Source organism: Brachyhypopomus gauderio, chromosome 16 (assembly GCF_052324685.1).
Source record: "Brachyhypopomus gauderio isolate BG-103 chromosome 16, BGAUD_0.2, whole genome shotgun sequence".
NCBI lineage: Eukaryota > Metazoa > Chordata > Actinopteri > Gymnotiformes > Hypopomidae > Brachyhypopomus > Brachyhypopomus gauderio.
In genome coordinates, this window is record NC_135226.1 from 163243 (window position 1) to 185636 (window position 22394).

The 22394-nt window shown below is 43.7% G+C and overlaps 3 protein-coding genes across 7 annotated transcripts; 1 reads left to right on the forward strand and 2 right to left on the reverse strand.

Annotated features, from left to right (window-relative positions):
• Window positions 1-1684: 1684 nt before the first annotated feature.
• On the reverse strand, window positions 1685-7868 carry rabggtb (Rab geranylgeranyltransferase subunit beta). Of its 2 annotated transcripts, none has more exons than XM_076976669.1 (9): window positions 7744-7868; window positions 7217-7324; window positions 5387-5584; window positions 4448-4553; window positions 4258-4310; window positions 3979-4089; window positions 3723-3848; window positions 3405-3554; window positions 1685-3125 (listed from the first exon to the last, which is right to left on the reverse strand). In XM_076976669.1, the coding sequence occupies exons 1-9, from the start codon at window positions 7744-7746 to the stop codon at window positions 2985-2987; spliced, it is 996 nt and encodes a 331-aa protein (XP_076832784.1). In that variant the 5' UTR covers window positions 7747-7868; the 3' UTR covers window positions 1685-2984. The 2 variants fall into 2 exon arrangements, with proteins under 2 accessions (XP_076832784.1, XP_076832785.1); XM_076976670.1 differs by lacking the exon at window positions 7744-7868 and adding an exon at window positions 7549-7733.
• Window positions 7869-8772: 904 nt separating this feature from the next.
• acadm (acyl-CoA dehydrogenase medium chain) lies at window positions 8773-14335 on the reverse strand. The gene is made up of 13 exons (XM_076975798.1): window positions 14197-14335; window positions 12837-12982; window positions 12409-12514; window positions 12224-12321; window positions 12075-12144; window positions 11863-11963; window positions 11293-11373; window positions 11070-11200; window positions 10856-10964; window positions 10610-10750; window positions 10216-10311; window positions 9634-9882; window positions 8773-9494 (listed from the first exon to the last, which is right to left on the reverse strand). Exons 2-13 carry the CDS (start codon window positions 12849-12851, stop codon window positions 9423-9425), a joined length of 1269 nt encoding a protein of 422 aa, XP_076831913.1. The 5' UTR covers window positions 12852-12982; window positions 14197-14335; the 3' UTR covers window positions 8773-9422.
• On the forward strand, window positions 14223-22052 carry hectd3 (HECT domain containing 3). Of its 4 annotated transcripts, none has more exons than XM_076975794.1 (21): window positions 14223-14570; window positions 14929-15089; window positions 15257-15349; window positions 15571-15706; window positions 16522-16643; window positions 16788-16901; window positions 17184-17266; window positions 17358-17523; window positions 17754-17835; window positions 18381-18563; window positions 18665-18717; window positions 18803-18867; window positions 19227-19330; window positions 19763-19876; window positions 20283-20372; window positions 20513-20719; window positions 20913-21042; window positions 21261-21335; window positions 21438-21519; window positions 21599-21670; window positions 21832-22052. In XM_076975794.1, the coding sequence occupies exons 1-21, from the start codon at window positions 14223-14225 to the stop codon at window positions 21914-21916; spliced, it is 2565 nt and encodes an 854-aa protein (XP_076831909.1). In that variant the 3' UTR covers window positions 21917-22052. The 4 variants fall into 4 exon arrangements, with proteins under 4 accessions (XP_076831909.1, XP_076831911.1, XP_076831910.1 ...); XM_076975796.1 differs by having other exon boundaries at window positions 17187-17266; XM_076975795.1 differs by having other exon boundaries at window positions 16525-16643.
• Window positions 22053-22394: the final 342 nt, after the last annotated feature.

Below are 22394 nucleotides of genomic sequence, written 5' to 3' on the forward strand. Positions count from 1 at the left end.
GGTGTTCTGATGAGTAGGAGATATCTTCTGAAAGATACAGTACTTTTAGAGAGTGGCGGAGCTAGCCTTGTTTTCAAGGGGTGGCCAAAGGGTGACCAAGGCTTTATCAGAGGGGTCCATATACACATGATGAACAAAAGGAAACACACATTTTCTCTTAAAATTACCATTTCCAGTGGGGTGGCATTAGGGGTGGCAAGGGCTCTGTTGGGGGTGGCAATTGACCCCCCCTGCCCCCCCTTTGGCTCCGCCACTGCTTCTGAATTATACCTTTAGAGAGCTTTTATATGCCCTGCACAAAGCCTCTATCAGTCCTGTTTCAGTTCACTTCAGAAACGACAAGGTACAGCTGAGAAAATAGGAAGCAGTATCATCTAGTGCACATGTCAAAGTCAAGGCCCGCGGGCCGGATCCAGACATGTGCACTGAATTGATTATCTATGGCCCCCTGGATGATATTTAATTACTATTAGAACCGGCCCACAGGCCACAGCCGCCCGCTGGTGTTTTGCACGCACAAACACTACATTCCCCACAATGCAATGGTAGCCCGCGAAGTCACTGCAGCGCGCACAAGCGGTGAGGATCATCGCGGCGGAAATGACGTAATCGCAGTGGCTCCGCCCGTGCGCGAGAGCGTCGTACGCTGTCGATTCGCGAGGTCGTGCACCTCTCGAAATTTGTAACTTTGCGCGCACCGCGCCTTAGCGCAATGAACAAAGTCATGTTTGCAGGGTTCATACACCTTTATAAGGTGGAATTAAAGCACTTGTACGTCACTTTCAAGGTCCATTTCAATATTTCCCAGCACGTTAAACTTAATAAAGTTAAATATTTATACATATATTCTAAATGATTTGAAATAATTCGCTTTTTATTCACATTATTTAATGGTTGTTTATTTTCAAAACACCCAATCTTAACGTCTTCACGTTCTCTCATGTTTCGTCCTGGAATTACAAGAGGCTCGTATTTGTTAACGTAATACAAGAGAACTGTTCAGTCAGATAGCTATTTGTTGTGAAACGAAGTAGTTACAATTTCAAGCATTTTCAAGTAGGCTACTTTAGCCTAAATTCCAGCACTTTTCAAACCTTTATTACTTTATTAATTTAATGTACAGGACATGTTTTCTTTGAAGGAAGTTTGTTTTTATCTGTTTGCTTGTTGAAAAATGTTTTCACTTGAAATTACTGACAGATCCATAAGAAAGTATTGCTTTATTCATTTAAGCATTACATAATAACACTGTGTTAGGTCTTGGTTCAATAGGCTATGTGCAATCATTTCAATATGTTTTAATAAACATTTAACCAGTCCGGCCCTCGGCTTGTAGCAAATTTGGTTTTTTGGCCCTCGGTGTATTTGACTTTGACATCCCTGATCTAGAGGGAACTTGCCTAAAGAATTTGAATTATTTAGATTAGGTGTTCGTAAGATGTTTGGGAGCTTTACAAACACCTGATTCTGTATAGGCTTTCATTATAAACATGAAAATTTATTCATACATTACCATTAAAACATCCATTAGCCACTCCATACTTATACATATTACAGTCTTAGTGACCCATGGCTAGCTCTACATGTCATAAACAGACTACATGTTTTAGTTTTGTGAGAGTTGTTATTGCATGTTATGTTGGTATGGATGCACACTGCAAAAATCCAATTCAGGCTAAATGGATGAAACGTAACAGATTTATTGGATAAAGCTTTGATGGTTTGACTTTTCAAAACATGGGTGACAACAGAATATCATTAATAGTAAATTTAGCACAGACATACTGGAAATCACCAAGTGAAACTAGATTACAGGTGATTCCTTTAAGTTATGCTTGGAAAATCCTTGCAACTGGGATCCCTTGGGTGCACATAGAGTTAATCTTATGCATGACATCTATGTTGAACCAATTGCTAAAGGTATTCAACTCCAGAACTTGAATCCATAATCCAGACTAGGGCTGTGTAAATTAGTTGTTACATTAAGAAATTTCATTCTTTCAAATCTCATCCATAAAAGTTCATGTGCTGCAGAATCTACACACCCCCCTTTGCAGTCAGACATGACGACAAAGTGACCAATCTTCATCACAAACTGTTTAATTACTACCAGAGATTACAAACTCCATGCCGAGAAACTGGGATTTGCAGTCAAATAATAAATGAAATAGTGAAATAGGTTCATGTTTACAAAGCATCAGAAACAGTATAGAATTCCTCTGCTGAGACTTGGAATCTGTAACATATGATGCAGTGAGTACAAATCTGTTCATCATTGCCAAAGGAAAGGATTTACAGTTAAAGTTACAGTTACAGTCAAAGGATTTACAGTTAAAGACTGCAATCACTTACATAACGTCTTCCAGAGTTGTATTGAACAGAGAAATAAAGGCCATACACACATTACTAACTTCTACACAAAGACCACAGTTAACGAACCTGATGGGCCCTGACCCTCCAGGACAGCAGACTGGACTTGAACCCCCTGCTTCATACTTGTACCTGGTTCGGTGCCAGGAGTGTCCGGGTCCATTTCTGCAGGACCTGAACTGTTTCGTGTTCTCCCTTCTCCAACTCCTCAAGTCTTTCATGAGCTAAATTAGGTTTGTCAGAACTGAAAGGACACTAAAATATGCAAGAACGTGGCTCTGCAGGCCTGCATCTGAACATCTGAACCTTCCAGACAGGCAATACCCAAAGCTTTCCTTTAGCAGCTGGTTCCCTGGCAGTGTCCCAGCAGTGTCTGTGGGCCTTCAGCAGAGCTGGGTGTAGAGAGAGAACAGAAGGAGAGAGACTGCCAGTGGCTCTGTGTACCCAATCCTAATGAGCCACATTTCCGCACAGATTACCATTTTCTCTGTTACAATATATTCGATTCTCATCTGATGATTACCAAACTCTTCTTAAACTGAACCAGGGTTGTTAGAGCAAAGAAAACACTAATCTGTGCAGGACTGAGCTCCGGCGAGGCCCAGCCTGTAGGCCTAAGTCAGCAGGTGTGGTTGGAGGTGGATTCTCTGGAGGACGTCCTCGGGCATGCAGAACACAGGGTTAACAGGCTTTATGTGCTCATCCCCCAGCAGAGACAAACCAGCCACACCAAACAGGGTGTGGAAAGGATCCACCTGTATGTACAATCACAACCCAAAGGACAGATTAGGATCACAAACAGCATTTAAGAACTGCTTCTATTGTATATATTATACTGAACATCTACACTGTTGTACCAAGCATCTATCTCTGAACTTTGCAGAATCTTTCTTCAAAAATCAAGTATCTTCATTGACCTGAAGTAATCCCCTCCAGTTAACACTAACTCACACCTGAAACAGCTAAAATACACTGCAATATATGTATGAATTATACAGTTATAGCCTTCAGTTACAGTCATCTCTCAGTTTTACCATATCTCCTGGTCGGTCAGCAAATCCTCCAGTCTCCTCATCTTGACAGGCCAGGATGAAAGACCTCAGCTTGGCTTTGTCAATCCAGTGAATTCTGCCAATTATTTTCAAAGCCGCAAGAACCCACCAGGAGTAACAGACGTCTGGCAGCTGAATAAAAACCCAAAAAAAAAAAAATGCAGAAGAGCTTTGATACAGCTGTTCCTACAGCCTGCAACTCAGATTTTAAAATACCATGTCAAAAACCTAGCAAGAAAGTTTGATAGCATCAAAAACTGATGCTTTCAGCATAACGCACGTCTTTTCTTTTTGGCTTACCTTCTCTGGTCTCCCATTGAGGCCTCCGGACGGGAGCTGTCTCTCACAGAGCCACCAGCCCAGCAGGTCTGCGTTGACCTGGTGCAGCTGTCCTGTGATGGACAGGAACCCTGTGCAGCAGTAAATCTGCAGAACCAGACACAGAGAAGACAGGTGTGTGGAGAAACACACCTCACCCACCCACTTACTGTAATAATACACGATTCACACCGATGTCAGTGGTGTGTGTGTGTGTGTGTGTGAGAACAGGTCTCACCTGCCCAGCGTGAGATTCAGAGCCAGGCCTGCATCCAAACCCTCCATCAAAGTTCATACAGGAAAGGACAAACTCTACTGCCTTGTCTACGTCCACCGCATCAAGTCTACCCTGAAAGGTCGTGTTGTTTAGGCCAATCTTTAAAATGGTTCACTCTGACAAGAGACGTCCTCCTACAAACATGTCTCAAGGCCCAGAACAACACGTTCACTCAGTGTGCCGAATTCATTTTCATATTCTGAAGCCTCAGAATTTCGTTTGATCAAACAAGAAGCTCACCAGCAAAGCGAGGGTCGCAACGGCACAGAAGGAAAACCTGGTATCTATTTCCCCTGCAAAGGAAAAACACCACACGTACCTTCTCTTAAATTACTTTTTCCAACACATATCTGCACATAATTCTAAATGAAAGACACACATCCCCAAAAATCTTCATTCAAAACAAAAATGTAAGTGAGTTCAAAAGTACCCCATTTGTCTCCTGCGAATGAGCCGTCCTCCTGTTGTAGTCCTCGAACATAGTCCACAACCTTGTCCACGTCAATGGCCTTAATGCTGTCATACAATGTCAAAATCTGGAAAAGGATTGTAACAATATCAATCAAAGTTTATTTGTATAGCGCTTTTAACAACTCAAGTTGTCGCAAAGCAGCTTTACAGGGTTTACAAGGTTAACAATACTATGGGTCCAGAACCCTAATGAGCAAGCCAAAGGCAACAGTGGCGAGGAAAAACTCCCTATGATGGTGGGGAATAGGAAGAAACCTCGGGAGAACCAAGACTCAAAAGGGAACCCATCCTCCATTGGGCGGCCCGTTAAATAATACTATTTAACTAGTATTTACAATACTAAAAGTCTATTCATATAGCATAATTTTAAACAAACATTTAGGAAACCTGTTTACCATACATGTTTTTTTGCTTTAAGGAATGGATGTTCAAATCATTAAATCACCATTAAGGACTCTTTATTATAAAATGTATCCAGTCCTTAGCTGCACCTGGTAAACAGGAAAGCCACTAATGTGCAGCCCTCCAGAATTAGATGTGGACATCCCTGCTTTCTGACTTAAGAAGACTTTATTATGAGAGGGGTTCTCAACTCCAGTTTTGGGAATACACTGGTTTTATTCCCTGCCCAACACACCTTGTGCACCTCATGGGAGGTTGGGTAATTAAATGAGGAGCTGGGTCAGGTTTGTTGGTGTTGGGAGAAACATGAGACATGTGCAGTGTTGAGACTGGAGAAGATCTCTGCAGTGTAGTGGATCTCTAGGACTGGAGAAGGTCTGTGCAGTGTAGTGGATCTCTAGGACTGGAGAAGGTCTGTGCAGTGTAGTGGATCTCTAGGACTGGAGAAGGTCTGTGCAGTGTAATGGATGCAGATTGTGTTAGAAGATGGTGTGACCTGTACAGCACTGAGAGTGTAGAGCAAGTGGGGGTCGTGGCCGATGCTGGCACTGATGCCTCCACACTCATGCTGGCAGGACTTAATGAAGTCTATGATCTCTTCTTGGTTCATACGGTGAAGTTGGCCCATCAGGTCCATCACAGTCAGGCCCCAGTAAATGCCACTCATCCTCAAGTACTCAGAAAGGGTATATTCCTAAAGAGGACAGGACCAAACACTAAGAGTAGAACATGACATGTATACAACCACCTCCTTTATATACTTCGACTGTCTCTGATCTCAAACTCTAGATGAATGAAAAACTCACACAGTTAAAACTGAAATTATGCGGGTAGGCATAAACACCAAGTCCCGAGTTTCTACATTGTCCAGTTTTGTTATTGATGGTGTAGTTGTTAAATCGATTCACGTTGTTAGAAACCTTGAGCAAGTCCATGCCTTCATCAGATCCTGTGTTGTTGTAGACTACTGTAAAGATTGTTCATCAGATCCTGTATTGTAGACTGTACTGTAAAGATTGTTCATCAGATCCTGTATTGTAGACTGTACTGTAAAGACTGCTCATCAGATCCTGTATTGTAGACTGTACTGTATCAGATCCTGTATTGTTGTAGACTACTGTAAAGACTGTTCATCAGATCCTGTATTGTTGTAGACTACTGTAAAGACTGTTCATCAGATCCTGTATTGTAGACTGTAAAGACTGTTCATCAGATCCTGTATTGTAGACTGTACTGTAAAGACTGCTCCATCTTTATAGGTCTTCCTTTCAGGTACATGATTTATTGGAAGCTGATATATTATTTGCTGATAAGGACAATTTTGACTTTTTAATAATAATGATTGGATTGATATTGGAATTGCAGCCGATAGTTTCAAGTGATCATTTATACCTATCCAATAAATTAAGCACTCTTTTTATCTTATAGCTCTCTTAAAGATACAGTAATAAAATGTTCTGATAAATTCTAAGAGTTAAAGAAAAGTTGGAAATGTTTGTTTAAAAATGTATTAATGTCTTATGAATTATGTATTTGGAACAAAAAGCTACATAAATGTTGTATGTTGACATCTAGGAAAACTATAAAATAAATGTAGGATATGGGGCCAACATTTGAGAAAGAATAAAATATGTGTATAAAATACATAATAAATAAAATATATGTATATAAACTATTTTTGTTCCCCTTTTTGTTCTATAAATCTGATGACATGGCTATGTGACATGGCTATGTTAAATTAAATAATGTTTAATTACTAATTAATTGACCATTTTTTATCCAGTTTGTTTGACATGTCATAAGCCCATGGCACTTCATACTTAAATTGAAATTACAACAAAGGGTCAATTATTGGTTATCATATCATATCATATCATATCAGACTAACACATTCAATGCTGGTGTAACCCTAGTCTTCCTGCTAACAGTCTGAACCAACTTCAATACTCTGCTGCTAGAGTACTGACACAAAGTAATCTACTCATTACTCCTTTTCTTTGTCAGTTACTCTGACCCATCATTTGCTGTATTGCATAATCCTCTTTCTCTCATTCATAGTCTGGCATGGTCTTGCTCCAGATCTTTAATCTTTCTCACAATGTTAGATCTTAAGGCAGTAATGCGTTCTTCCTTATTGTTTCACTCAAACTAATACCAAATTTAATAGTTTGAACTGGTTTTGTTTAATTTGTATTGGTCTAAACAGAACCTAATGATGGCAGAAATAATTATAGCAAAAACGGTGCCCTGTCACAGATCCCTACAGTGACTAAAACCCCATAATTAAACTGTTCAATTAAACAGACCTAATTGCACACAGACTTACATAATCATCTTTTTTGGAGCCGTAGGCAGCGATGTAGTCCGCATGTTTCTCCAGTATTAGAGTGCTGGGGGCGTCCGGCTTTATGGTCACGTCCTTCATCTGGGTACCCTACAAGACACAGTGTGTTGATGGCCACTAAACACTTGGAGTAAACCCAACCCAGTTCTCCAGTAATAACCTTCACAGCTTCACCACGGACCATAGGCGTCAGGTATCGTTAAGGGGCAGACTCGTAGTGGACGCTAGGAGTGTGTATTTGAGAGAAAGACTCTGTTGGGTTATAGTTTAAACACCATGAGTGTCACTGAAACACCAGAGAGGTGGTATCTCACCTGCTTTGAGCTCCTCTATCTTCTACACTCACTCAACTGTTATCAAGTTAGCTAGCATGCTATTATGGTGTACATGTGTTTCCTACATCGGACCTAAAAGCATTTGTCGGCACTCAACAAACTAGGTCAGATATTTTAGAATTGTAAAGCCTTATAACGGCTGAACACCGAATCTGATCATAGAAGATCACTCACCATTTTGAAGGCGACGGTTTACAGCGAAGCAGTAGTCGCATGTCTTTTACGTCATTAAAACGCGCCCCTATCTAAGGAGGAAACATTCATGGTGGAGCCCGGGTGTGGGTGTAACATGGGGAGAGTTGTAACACCATCAGTTCCACCCATCACGGATAAGATAGGAGTCATATGATCATTTCAGTATTTACCCAATTCCTCTCTGATCACACATGGTGAATATCAAGGCTATAAACACACACATGCAGATTCCATAGAGAAAAAACTGATTTTGAGGTGAGAAAGTAAATTCCTGAATCAAGACTATATTTTGTTTAGTACTTATACTATTGCAGATAAAACCACATGAATTATATTACATTAAACTGTAAAAACTGTTTATATTACATTAAACACATACATTGGCATTATTATTATTTAACCTGTATGTTCTACATACAGGTACAGTGTGTTAGTGTTCATTAGGGATACATTTTGTTAAATAAGTTTGTTATAGTAGGCTACACTAATTTACACACACACACACACACACACACACACACACACACTCCTGAGTAAAAATTAATTGGATATGAGTTATGGTCAGTCACAGAGAGAGAGACATTTTCTGGATTGTTATTTTATTATTTTATTTCAAAAACCTCTTTATTGAAGCATATTGCATGGTGTGGCCTCTGTATTTGCTTCTTTTGTCTATTGTTACAACTTACCCCAGCATGTGTTGCTTTAAAAAAAACCATGTACTTGACATCAACTCACGAGGGCTGTGATATTTGAATTGAGTTTTGAATTGGTGCCATTAGTAGTAAACAAATGTGTGTACTTTGTATAAAAGTTTGAGAACTCTAGCTCAAAAAATTTAGTGAGTTACAGGTTCTGATGCAAAAAGTGTTACAACCATACCCGGTCTTCCCTATATAAATATCACGACGATTTGGAGGAAATTTGCTACGTTGTTTTGCTGTATATACACAGTATATATTGGTAGTACTGTTATATTGGGCCAGTTAAAATTAATCTGCAGATATGTCTGTGAATGCTGCAAGATTTTATTTTCTTCAGGTAGGCTGCAAAATAAGGTTTAACAAATAGAAACCATCGCCAGTTCATGAACAATTCATTTGTTTCAGTCAGTCTTTCTTCAAAGTACTACCACTTCAGTGCATACAAAAGCAACACCAATTGTATAATTAACAATAACTCCTAGAGGGCATTGTTCTTCTTTATTATTTGAACAGCACGGCATTTAGAAGAAAAAAATATTTGCACCATTCACACAATTTTGTTCATTTTAACTGTTATTAAGAATGTTAAGAAAATCTACATAAATGTACAAAAATTTGCAAGGCAGGTGGGTATGACTTACTACTCTGAAGGAAACTAGCATTCTGAATAACCTGAGAACCACTGAAACCATTGATATATTAAAGGAGCACAGCACTAAAAGTTGCTCTAATGGCAGGCAGGTCTCACTGCAATTACAACAGTGCTGGCGGCAGGGGACAGGCAGGCCTGAGCCTCTCGGCTTAGTCTGACGCCACCTGTGACCAGGACGTGGATGGATAATTATGAAGTGTGATGTCAGTTATTGGACAGTGAATGACCGTGATTATGTTTTTACATTAATCTCAAACTCCTGTATGAATAAACTGACGTGCTCCTGTTGGAGAGGTTTAGGTTCACTGCTTGTATTTGCCAAGATGCTCTCGTGATATGATGAGCCTTTGAATTTGAGCAGTGCCTTCATAAATCTGAGAAGGAAACAAAACAAGTTATTCTTAACAAAATCCTTTATGCCCCTTTAAAAACCATATTGAGGTTGATATCGAGCTTTGAACAAACACACCTGCAGACATAAAAATCAACACCAGCAGTAATCAGAATTCTAACCTGATAGATCTTTGCGTCCCTCATCAGCTTCTCCACCGGGTATTCACTGTTGAATCCATTCCCCCCGAAAACCTGCACGGCATCACACGCGACCTGGTTGGCGATGTCTCCGGCGTAGGCCTTGGCGATGGAGGCGTAGTACGTGTTCCTGCGGCCCTCGTCCACCTCCCAGGCGGCCCGCTGATACGCCAGCCTGGCCAGCTCCACCTTCATGGCCATCTCCGCCAGCATGAACGACACCGCCTGATGCTGTGAACAGTCACTTCTATTACTATACCAGTAAATCTGACAGAATCCAAACTTCCAAATCAAGAACTCCTCACTCCTTCACCAAGACCACAAGGTATATTGGGAGTTGGGACAATGAAGCCTAGAACAAAAACATGGACTGAGAAGAAGGTTCCAGGACTGTGAAGAAGGTTCCAGGACTGAGAGTGAATCATCAGAGTTCAAGTTCACTTCAGCATTTTAGTAGGATCCATAGACACAACAGATACAAACACCTGTTAAGCTACTGACAGAAAAGACAAAGAAATAAGTCAAAGGCAAATACTTCTTTCCTTTGGGTACGTGTTAACATACATCAGCGATAAGCTTGCCAAAAGTCTTTCTCTCCAAGGCGTACGTTGTGGCTTCGTCCAGTGCTCTCTGGGCGAGCCCTGTGGCCCCTGCAGCAACCTGAAACAAACAGTGCATCCACAAACATCCACAATTAAGTGTCAAAATATACATTGCAAAGAAAAGCACAGGAATGCTTATGGCAAAATAGCTTAATACTGCAAAGCTTCTGGCTCTACCCTATTCTAACTACGCTAGCTGCTTAGTGCCCAGTTTTGGTGGAACACGCATTTTCTTGTCAACAGTTATTCGTGGACACAGTCCACAGGTGCTATCTTCTCCTAGGGCACCAGAGTATGGTACACAGCTCAGTTACAGTGACGTTCCAACGGGTAGTTAAGAACACGGAGGCGCTTACTGGAGGTCTTGTCTTGTCGAAAGCACCCATAGCAATCTTGAAGCCAGCTCCCTCTCCAATCAGGACGTTCTCTTTGGGGATTCGCACATCCTCAAACGTTATGCCTCGCGTGTCCGAGCACCTCTGACCCATGTTCATTTCCTGGGAACAGACCAAGGAACATGTGAACAGTTACACTTTTGGATGTCATCTCAAAATGCCGTTACAGCCCTTGGACTGTACGTTACGTGGATGAAAAGTTCTTACCTTCCTGCCAATTTGGACTCCAGGTGTGTCGGCCTCGACGATGAAGCCCGTGAAGGCTTTGCTGGCTGGACACTTGGGATCAGGGTTTGTGCGAGTCAACAGAAAATACCTTCACATATACAAAAGTTAATATTAGTACCATATTTGGCTGAGAGACTTATGACCATTAAAAATTAAATAATTACTTTTCATAAAAAGTTATCAGTCAATATACCAGTTCGCTTTTCCTCCATTGGTGATCCACATTTTCTGCCCATTGACAACGTATTCATCTCCTTTCTTCTCAGCACGAGTCTTTATACCTGCAACGTCAGAGCCAGCTCCAGGCTCCGTCACGCAGTAGGCCTTAAAACATCACAGCGCCACACACACGGAGTTCACATGGAGTTATCATGGATAAAGCAGCACTGTCAAAAACAACTGAATCAAATACTTACACACATCAGTGGCTCCTCAGTCATCCTTCCCAAATACTTTTTCTTCTGAGCATCATTACCAGCAATAATGACTGGCATTTGCTGTGGGGTGGAAACACAGGGGGTTCTACAATCCCTACTCCAAATGCCCACACGCCAATCTTGCATTTTCATGGTGATTAGCTGATTAACTAACTACGTGTTGTCAGCGCTCACAAAGTGATGAGATCTGTATGGTATGTGCAGTTTATATACTAGACACGTGTGTATGTCAGCATTCATCATAATGTCTGCAATAGAGCGTTTGCAAAAAGAAAACAGAAAGTATGCAAAACAAACTTCCTAACTGCTGTGAGCTTTTGTGGCAAAGAAAACCTTCTCCATCTAACTTCAAGTGCATTTGCACATAATGTAATTTCACACTACTCCACTGCACAACATCATGCTTCCCTTGCTTTGGTATACCAAGACCTTCTAATGGAAAGTTCAATAACTATCTTACGAGTTAAGTGAGGTAGAGGGGCACTTTGCGGTGCTGTGGCTGACTGTGATGGTGCACTCCTGCACTACAGCCCTACAACACTGACTTACTCCAAGGGAGTTGGCTTCAACGGCCGTCTGCACGCCCGTGCATCCGTAGGCCAGCTCTTCTGTGATGAGGCAGGCGTCAAAGCTAGACAGACCTAAACCTCCTGCAACAGCAACAGAAACACATTTTCAAGAACCATTCTGGACCATAATGACTGTAACAAAGGATCAAATATGATTTGACTACATATTGACTCTGTTATATATTGACGTACCATAGTCCTCTGGAATATGGCTGTTCATCAAGCCCAGCTCCCACGCCCTCCTAATAAGAGGGACTGGATACTACGAACAGGATATTGGAGGTGATTAGTCGACTCGGATAAACGTGTGGGTGGTGCGATTAGACAAGTGATACACTCACTTCTCCACTTTTGTCATAATCTGATGCGACTGGAATAATCTCTTCTCGCGCAAACTTCCTGGCTACTTCCTGGAACTCTTTCTGCTGGTCAGTAAGATCTGTGGACAATGAGGCGAACGTGATTTATCTCCGCGTTTTTAAATATAATGCACGTATTTAAAGTGAGACGCTGGAGGTTCGCACACCAAAGCTGAACCCTCCGTGCGCGTGGGCTGCAGCGGCGGCTCGCGCTCCGGCTCGCACTCCAGTGCTGTGGTACCGCAGCGCTGATGCAGCAGCACACTTCAAAAACTGCAGAAATACACAATACACACCCAACACAAACCGATCAGGCATGGTAAACACAATAACTCACAATACATCATGTGTGATTATGACATTAATGCTACGTTTAACATTAATACGTTTAGCTAAAGAACAACATCGTAAAATCCTTTAAACGACCTAGGCCAAACCAGCTAACTAGCTATTCGTGCAGCTGATACTAGCAGGAAACTCGCCAGTTATTTAACCCAAACCCAGCTGGGCTATTGTATTATTAACCATTAAATATGCACTATGGCAGCAAACTATCAAAACTGTATAATAATAGCAAGCAGATTTCGTCGCTTACCGTACTGAAAAGCATTGTTACCGTTGACGTTTTGCTAGTCGTCGGTCGCACGTAGTTGGTGGGGGCTGAAGCTGGTGTTGGGTCTGATCACATGAGCTCTTATCAGATACCTCTCACCTACTTCCACTTATATCAGCAGGCTCGCTCTGCAAATATGGTACGGTCGTTTTTATAGATGTGATACTACATTTCAAAGCTGAATAATTTTGTGTTTTTCTTTTTATAGGCCATTCACTGCATTTTGACCCCAGCACTCTGTACCTGAGAAACCTTTTTTAAACTTGAATGAACCCAAGACTTAGTCCTTAACTTCACCTTATTCAGGTTCGTGTTTGAAACAAATGTAGGTTACATGAGTTATGTATTCGTTCATTTATATATCTACTCTAGTTTAACGAGACAGTTTATGTTTTATGTTACTAAACGTAACATAGATACAGAAATGAACAAGAATCAGGATATGTAGACACATCTTACAATTAAGGATTGAGTGAAATAAAGGAAAATATTCTATATTTTTGAATTACAGATCAGCATAACAATAATGTTAATGATAATATTTCATAACAGCATGACAAATATCAGATTTATTGTATGAGTCTAAAACAATAGCGTTATTAATAGAAAAATGGCTCTTTCCAACATATGGCCTACTAGACTTGCCACTACGGCCTTCCATACACATTACATATGATGTAATATAGTTCAGTTTTGTATTATAATTTAGAATATGTAATGTCTTGGCTGACTAATCACATGTATATTTCATAACAAAAATACATAATATATTCATTTTCTTAGATAATCTTTTTCTCATTTCATGTTATGTGGTCAACTTATATGTTAGATAATAACATAATCAATATAGCTAGCCAGCATGTTTTCTAGAACAGAAATGCAAACGTGTTCAGTATTGTGTAGGCTGTTGTGTTATTACTACCTGTGGTGTTGACCACGTGTCCTGTTTTGTGTTTGTTTTATTGTGTTTATCACTGAACATGATGATGGTGCACACTGATCTGTGAGTCAGGCTAGGGGAGATAAACACGTGACCACACTGGGGAGGAGGCGCGCGTGCGCGTGCGCGCGGAACGCCCTGTGGACCCGGTACACGCGCGTGACAGGTGCTAGCTCGCGGGCTAACGCCGCCGTGGCGCGCGGACACGTCTGCTCGAGGAAAGACGCGAAGCGAGGTTGAGTGTTGGGCCGGTAGACGATTCAGCAAACCCGTGACAGTAAACCGAGGAGGGTTTGAGGCGTGTAATGGTTTGTTGACCGAGCGAGTGTGTGGCGGTACCGAGCGAGTGTGTGGCGGTACCGAGCGAGTGTGTGGCGGTACCGAGCGAGTGTGTGGCGGTACCGAGCTCGCTGGCTAACGCCAGGGCGATGTCTCCCGGCGACAGCCCGCACGTCCTGCTGGGACGGATCCGGTTCCTGAACACTTGTGTGGGGTGTCTGAGGACGGGCGCGCCGCTGCCCGACAGCCTGTGTTATGTTCCGAAGGAGGTCTGCTACAAAATCTGTAAAGACTCGTCGTCAAACTCGGCGTCCTCGTCGGCGGCATCCGCCGGCGGCTCGGGGGGGAAGCCGCTGGTGCCGGTGTGGGAGCACCCGAACCAGGCGCCCAACAAGAAGTTCTGTAGGTGCAGCATCGAGCCGAGGAAGGGGACGTGTGTGCGCACGTCCGGGGAGGAGTACTACAACAGCCACGGCCTCTGGGTCAAGATCAGCAAGGTACCGCACGATACCACGGTACCAACGTCCTACATGTTGGTGTTTCATGACCTGCGTGGTTCTGGGCGTTGATAAAACGGGTTAAATGGTTGATAAAACATGTAAATTGCACTAGTGTGTTCGACAACTTCCTGGTTCATGACGTCACGAGCCTTGCTGGTGTGGTGGTGAATATTCACACTAGTCTACAAGTTTTGTTATATAAGGACACGATGTTGATGAAACACGGACAGATCATTATAGTAAACCCTTCCCCAGCCTTCTACAGACCTGGATGGGTCTGGGCCACGTCACTTCAAGCCCTCCGCGTGTGTGTGTGTGTGTGTGTGTGTGTGTGTGTGTGTGTGTGTGTGTTCAGGAGCAGCTGCAGGAGCACCGTAGTGATGTGGACATGGAGGAGGGATGGATCCTGGCCTGTAAACACGCAGAGGGAGGAGACAGGCTTGTGCCCGTTGAACACCCAGATACAGTCAGCAGGCAACAGCAGCTGTTTGGCTATGACCACAAGCCCTGTAACAGGTACGTACCCGAGACCTCCAGGTGTATGGTCAAGTGAATCTCAGAGAACACAGGTAGTACAGAGTCCCTAACACTGAAATCAGCAAAACTTTTGTGGTGTGTTTTGTCAGTGTATTTAACAGTGAACAGGGGTTCTGAGGAATGACTGACAGTAAATGTGCTTTTAGGTGGGAACAGGTAGTGGATGCGGAGAGCTGCTCCCACCTGGGGGCCCGGCCCAAGGTGGCGGAGCGCGACGAAGCAGCTGTGCAGAAGCTCAGGTGAGCAGACCTGGGCGTGTGTGTGTTGGGTGTGTGTTGGGCGTGTGTGTGTGAAATGGAAGAGGCGGCTGTGTGAATATCAGAATAGATCCGTTAGCGTCTCTGAGAAAGTCATAGAGTTTGGAGAGGCCATTAGCATAAAAAATGAACAAAATCCAGTGTCAACCAGTTAGCACTGACTCCACAGCTTTCTGTGAATAAGCCTGAGCATTTCTCCACAGATATGTTCCTCCTACCTGGACGTTCGAGTGTGACGAGGACCTCGTTCACTACTTCTACGATCACGTCGGGAAAGAAGATGAAAACCTGGGCAGCGTGAAGCAGTGTGTGAGCAGCATCGACGTCTCCTCGTGTTCGGTACGGCAGGGCGGGCAGAAAGTAACAGCCCCTTCAGCTTTACTGACCTCGTCTGCTTATTATTATAAAACATTGCTGAATGAAAATAGCACAGTGTGGTAACGAGTGGCGTGCTGAGAGGGTTTGAAGCGCATCAGCATTTTGTAATTGATGAGGTGGATTCGCCCACTTAATAATTACAGCTGACTGTCCCGTGTTCTGTGGTCCAGCGGGCAGCTCTCCAAAAGATGCTGCCCTGAACACCGTAACCTCTCTTACTAGAGCTACCGCCCTGAACACCGCACGCTCTCTTACTAGAGCTGCCGCCCTGAACACCGCACGCTCTCTTACTAGAGCTGCCGCCCTGAACACCGCACGCTCTCTTACTAGAGCTGCCGCCCTGAACACCGCACGCTCTCTTACTAGAGCTGCCGCCCTGAACACCGCACGCTCTCTTACTAGAGCTGCCGCCCTGAACACCGCACGCTCTCTTACTAGAGCTGCCGCCCTGAACACCGCACGCTCTCTTACTAGAGCTGCCGCCCTGAACACCACACGCTCTCTTACTAGAGCTGCCGCCCTGAACACCGCACGCTCTCTTACTAGAGCTGCCGCCCTGAACACCGCATGCTCTCTTACTAGAGCTGCCGCCCTGAACAACGGACGGCGTGTTATGGTGCGCTAGTGAGCGTGTTATGGTGCGCTGGTGAGCGTGTTATGGTGCGCTGGTGAGCGTGTTATGGTGCGCTAGTGAGCGTGTTATGGTGCGCTAGTGAGCGTGTTATGGTGCGCTAGTGAGCGTGTTATGGTGCGCTAGTGAGCGTGTTCTTGTGAAGGAGGACCCGAGTGGCGGCACCAGCTGCCTGACGGACGGAGACTCGGAGACGTACTGGGAGAGCGACGGCATGCAGGGCCAGCACTGGATCCGCCTGCACATGAAGAGAGGCACTGTGGTGAAGTAAGGGTCATGGGGTCATGGGGTCACCACCTACTACTGCAGGGAACCCAGCCACATAAAGGGGCTCAGAACAAGATGGTCTACTCTCACATGGTCTTTTTGTCATTTACTCTGTTTTCATTCACAACTTTGTCCTTTCTTTAGTAAACTGATATTAACAGTGGATTCAACAGACGACACTTACATGCCCAAAAGAGTGACCGTGCATGGTGGGGAAGGAGATAATCTGAAGAAATACAGCGATATCACCATAGATGAGTGAGTTCCTCACTAAGTTCTGAAATACAGCGATATCACCATAGACGAGTGAGTTCCTCACTAAGTTCTGAAATACAGCGATATCACCATAGACGAGTGAGTTCCTCACTAAGTTCTGAAATACAGCGATATCACCATAGACGAGTGAGTTCCTCACTAAGTTCTGAAATACAGCGATATCACCATAGACGAGTGAGTTCCTCACTAAGTTCTAAGGTGTTCAGCTATGGTTCAAAGCTGAAGCTTGCGGCCCATGTTGTGTGTTCTCATCTTCACTCACAGTAGTCTGATTGGCGATGTGTGTGCTCTGGAGGACATGACCGTCCACCTGCCAGTCATCGAGATCAGGATTGAGGAGTGTAGAGGTGAGACTCACAGCACACGTGTAGCCCACTTGATCTTCCTCTTGAGGCTCCTGTTCTGTGCAGTGTAGAGCAGTGTGACTCTCTCACTCAGACGGCGGCATCGACGTACGCATCAGAGGCCTGAAGATCAAGTCATCATGTGAACGTGACCTTGGTCTGAATGCTGACGTTTTCCAGTCACCCCACCTGGTGCGCTACCCACGGCTGGAAGGCACACCCCCCGACGTCCTCTACCGCCGCACGCTGGTCATTCTCAGGTAGTGCTCACCTACATGAAGGGCACATGTGCTACAATGTTGTTCCCTCATCCAACCCTGTGTGCTGGTGCTTTTTCTGTGCTATTTTTTCTTGCATGCATTGTGCTAGTGTCACAACATAATGGTAGGATATTTTAAACATAAATAAAGTTTAGTTAATTTTCAGCAAACTGTGCAAACTGTGTGTGTGTGTGTGTGTGTGTGTGTGTGTGTGTGTGTGTGTGTTCTAGGTTCATTTCACTCCTGGACAGCCTGTTGTCTCATCTGGTTCCCGCCTGGGACTACAGCCTCTGCACCTTTAGCCAGATTAAAGTGAGTAATTCAACACAGCACAAAGGTACCAGTAGGTGTCGTGGTCAGATGAATTCCCCAGTTATCCTGTCTTATTAGAAGCTTAGAGAGCAGGTCTGGCCAGCTCTGGAGATCCTCATTAAGATTGGGTCTGACATAATGCAAGCCCTTCTCAATGGATTAGGTGTGCTGGATTGGGGAGATTATTAGAGTGGGAGGTAATCTCTAACTTATTAGCTGGAGGTAATTTTGCCAGATCTGACAGTAATGTTGACAATCTCCATTGTTGCCATCAACATCTGTTGTGTGGATGAAAGTGCAGTGAAGTTATCAGTAAAATATACTCTTGTGGTTTAATCTGTATAAATTATGCTTGTGTGTTTCATCTGATATAATTCTTTCTGGTTTCCAGTTTCCTAAACTCCAGCCCATTAGACTGTACTTTTAAGTTTCTATATTGATTTGTTCCAAGCTTTTTCTTCATCTGTGTTCTTGGGCTTTGTCTCGCATGGCTGCGGTGAGAACAGTACTGAAGTGTGAACAATGTCTTATAATCGTCCCCGCAGGTCATAAAACAGTTCCTGCTGCTGTCCAAACGGAGGTCAGCCCTCATTCTCCAGTGCCTGAAGGACTCTGAGTCCAGCAAGCCCAACTTCATGCCCCGCCTCTACATCAACCGCCGGCTGGCCATGGAACACCGGGACAACCCTGGCCTGGACCCCACCTGCAAGAACGCCGTTTTCACACAGGCACGTTTCCCCCAAGCTCTATTTAATCTTAAGATTTTCAATGTTAACCCAATGTTACTTATTCAATGTTAAATAACACATGTTTTTGATCTGTTCTGAAGGTGTATGAGGGTCTGAAGCCATCGGATAAGTATGAGAAGACTCTGGACTACAGGTATGAAGCTTGTGTGGGACTCCGAGAAGACGGGTTGGTTCTGCTGTCCTTGTGTGTGACCTAAATGACGTCTTCCTGGTGTTAGATGGCCTGCTCGTCATGACCAGTGGTGGGAATGTAAATTCATCGCAGAGGGGATCATTGATCAAGGTAGCGTACAGAGCAGGTTCAGTTCATAAACGTAACCTATTTATTAAACAAAAGTGGTCACTTAATTTTGTTCTTTGGGTTCAGTCTGACATGACCTCAACACGGAAACTAATGCCTAATGTGTTTCTGGGATAGTTCACTTGAGACAACTAAATAGACAAACACTAACTGAACAAACCTTTATGGCCAAAGCTTCTGGAAGAAACCATAGATGTTTGCACATTAGCTGTGGTGGGAATGCCACACAGGACCAAACTGGACTAATCAAGATGGCTGACAGTGCTTCAGTGTGCCCGTGCTTGCCTCAGTGTGTCAGTGTTAAAGAAAGCTGAGCTTCTTTCCCTCTGTATGGTGCCTAGGGGGCGGCTTCCGGGACAGCCTGGCGGACATGTCTGAGGAGCTGTGCCCCAGCTCGGCCGAGTGCCCCGTACCCCTGCCTTTCTTCACTAGAACCTCCAACCAGGTGCCTGGATCGCACCGCACCACAGGGCAGTCCACACGGGCCGCCACATGAACACACAGTCGTAACACTTGCTGTATAATGAAAATATTTTTACAAAAGATAATAGGAATATTTGCCTAAAGAGTATCGTGCCACTCTTTATTTATGGTTGGGGATATTTGGCCAATAATGTGCAGCCTTTAAGTAGCTGGACTGGAAAATTAGGAGTCTTACTTTGTTTTGCTCTGTAACCCAGCACATTTGAGTAGAGACTGTGACCTTGAAGTTCTGATGTAAAATGTCAGCTTTAACCTGAGGGTATTTCCATCTAAATGTGGTCAAACACTATAGGCCTTCATCCTAGACTGACTTCACATTTATGAGTGGCCATTTCGTCTTGGCTGGTTTTAGTGCAGAGTGACTCTGTTTCATTTTTGTTGTTTTTGGCTATAGGGTGGTGGAGAAGCGAGAGATTTCTACATGCCAAACCCGTCATGTCGAGAGTTCCACAAGTTTGAGTGGATCGGGCAGCTCATGGGTGCAGCTCTTCGTGGGAAAGACTTCTTGGTCAGTGTCTTGTGAGCTGACTACAAGGAGGTTTTGTCCATATTGCCTTTACAGAGAAAGTTAGGATGCACTATTACAGTTACTTTGTTAGTTTCTCAAAGCTGATGTAAAAAAATTGAAAGGCTTCACAAAGAGGTCTCCAGGAATTAATTACATATTTTATAAATATATAAGCATAACCATTGATATCTGAATTGTGGATTGATTCAGTGATTTCATTTATATTTCTTCCATTTAACAGATGTTATTTTTCCAGAGAAACTTTCAAAGTGCTTCGTTTCAGTTTTTAATTGCCAGCTTCTTGTAGATGTAGTCTAGTGTTCTGATGTCAGGTTGTTCTTGTAGATGTAGTCTAGCGTTCTGATGTCCGGTTGTACTGGTCTGTTCTCTGGGTTCCTGTGTTCAGGTTGTGGCTTTGCCAGGGCTGGTGTGGAAGCAGCTCATCGGAGAAGCGGTCAGCTGGAACGAAGACTTCCCCGCTGTGGACTCCGTCCTGGTCAGCAAGCCCTGATTTAACAACGTACCAGCAGCTATTAGCTTTGCGTTACATTCGTTGTAGGCCTGGGTGTACTGTGGCTCACCCACCTGGGACGATGCTGTCAGCTTTGTATCGACGCATGTTTTGTGCATCTGTAGGTGAAGCTACTGGAGGCTATGGAGCACATGGATAAGGAGACCTTCGACTTTAAGTTTGGGCAGGAGCTGGTGTACACCACACCGCTGAGTGACGGCCGCCTCGTGGAGCTGATCCCAGGAGGCAGTGCAGTAGTGGTCCACTACCAGGACCGCATGGAGTTTGTCCGCCTGGTGCAGAAAGCCAGGCTGGAGGAGAGCCGGGAGCAGGTACACACACACACACACACACACACGTGTGTGTGTGTGTGTATATATATATATATATATATATATATATATATATATATATATATGTATATATATATATATATATACACACACACACCATACTGGAACATGCTTTTTTTCTGTGCGTGGCGTTTAAGGGTTCTGTGTAACTGTGCTCTGTTATGTGTTCTAGATAGCTGCTTTGCAGGCAGGCCTAATGAAGGTGGTGCCACAAGCTGTTCTGGATCTTCTGACGTGGCAAGAGGTGGAGAAGAAAGTGTGTGGAGACCCTGAGATCACAGTGGAGGCCCTTAAACGACTCAGTAAGTCAGGGGCCATATCTGGTGTCACAGGCCTGACTAAAACATTCATCATTCATTATCACAGCCTGGACCATGAAGACCAGGGCACCTTTAGAGCCGAGAGTTACGCATGGCTTTGTTCTCCAAATTATTCAGTTTGCTTCTTGAACATTATACAATATATAGAATGTTATTACCTTCATGTAATAATTCTACTGAGTGGTGTTGGTACCCAACAGCCCGATATGAGGACCTAGAACAGACAGACATCAGAGTTCAGTACCTGTGGGAGGCCTTGACCAACTTCACTAATGGTCAGTACATTCCTCAGTCCCCTTACTGGCTATCAGATCCATGACTGACCCTGCGAATGTGGGTCTCCATGTTGCTGATGTACGTTTGTGCTCATGTATCAGAGGACCGCAGTAGATTCTTGAGGTTTGTGACGGGTAGAAGTCGCCTTCCTGCCCCAATCTACATCTTTCCCGACAAACAGGGGTAAGATGGGTTCCTCTCCGTTATCTCCATGTGTTCATCTTTTCTTGTAATGATGAAGCATTTTGTCATTTTGGTCCAGATCTGAAACTACAGATGCACTTCCGCAGTCTTCAACCTGTTCCAGTACACTTTATTTACCCAAATACCCAAGGTGACCTTAAACCAACACTTTGATTTGTCCTGTGAAATATATAATACATATGAGGCACCGAAATTGCTGCTTTCTCTTGAATTTTATCTATTTCCCTGTGTGTGTGTGTGTGTGTGTGTGTGTGTGTGTGTGTGTGTGTGTGTGTGTGTGTGTGTGTGTAGTGCTAAGGTCTGTGAGGAGAAGCTTCGCTATGCTGCGTACAACTGTGTGGCCATAGACACAGACATGAGTCCTTGGGAAGAGTGACACCTCCCATCCTGTTTACATATTTTACACCCGGGGTTTCTGTTTTGCATCATTACCTGTACCTATTATTACTCACATGACCATATCCACACTGTTACTAATTGCAGCTGTACAGAATAAAGAGAGAACAAATATGGTTCTGTTTTACCCACTGTTGATTTAGTTAGACTTCTTAATAAAATGGTTTAATTACATTGTACAAAACAAAATTACACCACAAATATGCTCCACTGAAGACCAATAATACATTTACAAAGTTTTACTATTTAAAATTGTATGAATAAATGGGGATTTTATAATATGCACTTAAAACTGGAAAATGAAGTTTATGAATAAACATTGAGCCGGTTTACCAAAGGTGTTGCTACTGGCAACCACTGAGCTGGTTTGCCAAAGAGACTCATGACATGTGAAAGGAGCAAACATCTCTCGTAGAGCAGAGGAACAAGCAGTGTGAAGCACTCGGAGTGCTGTGGGT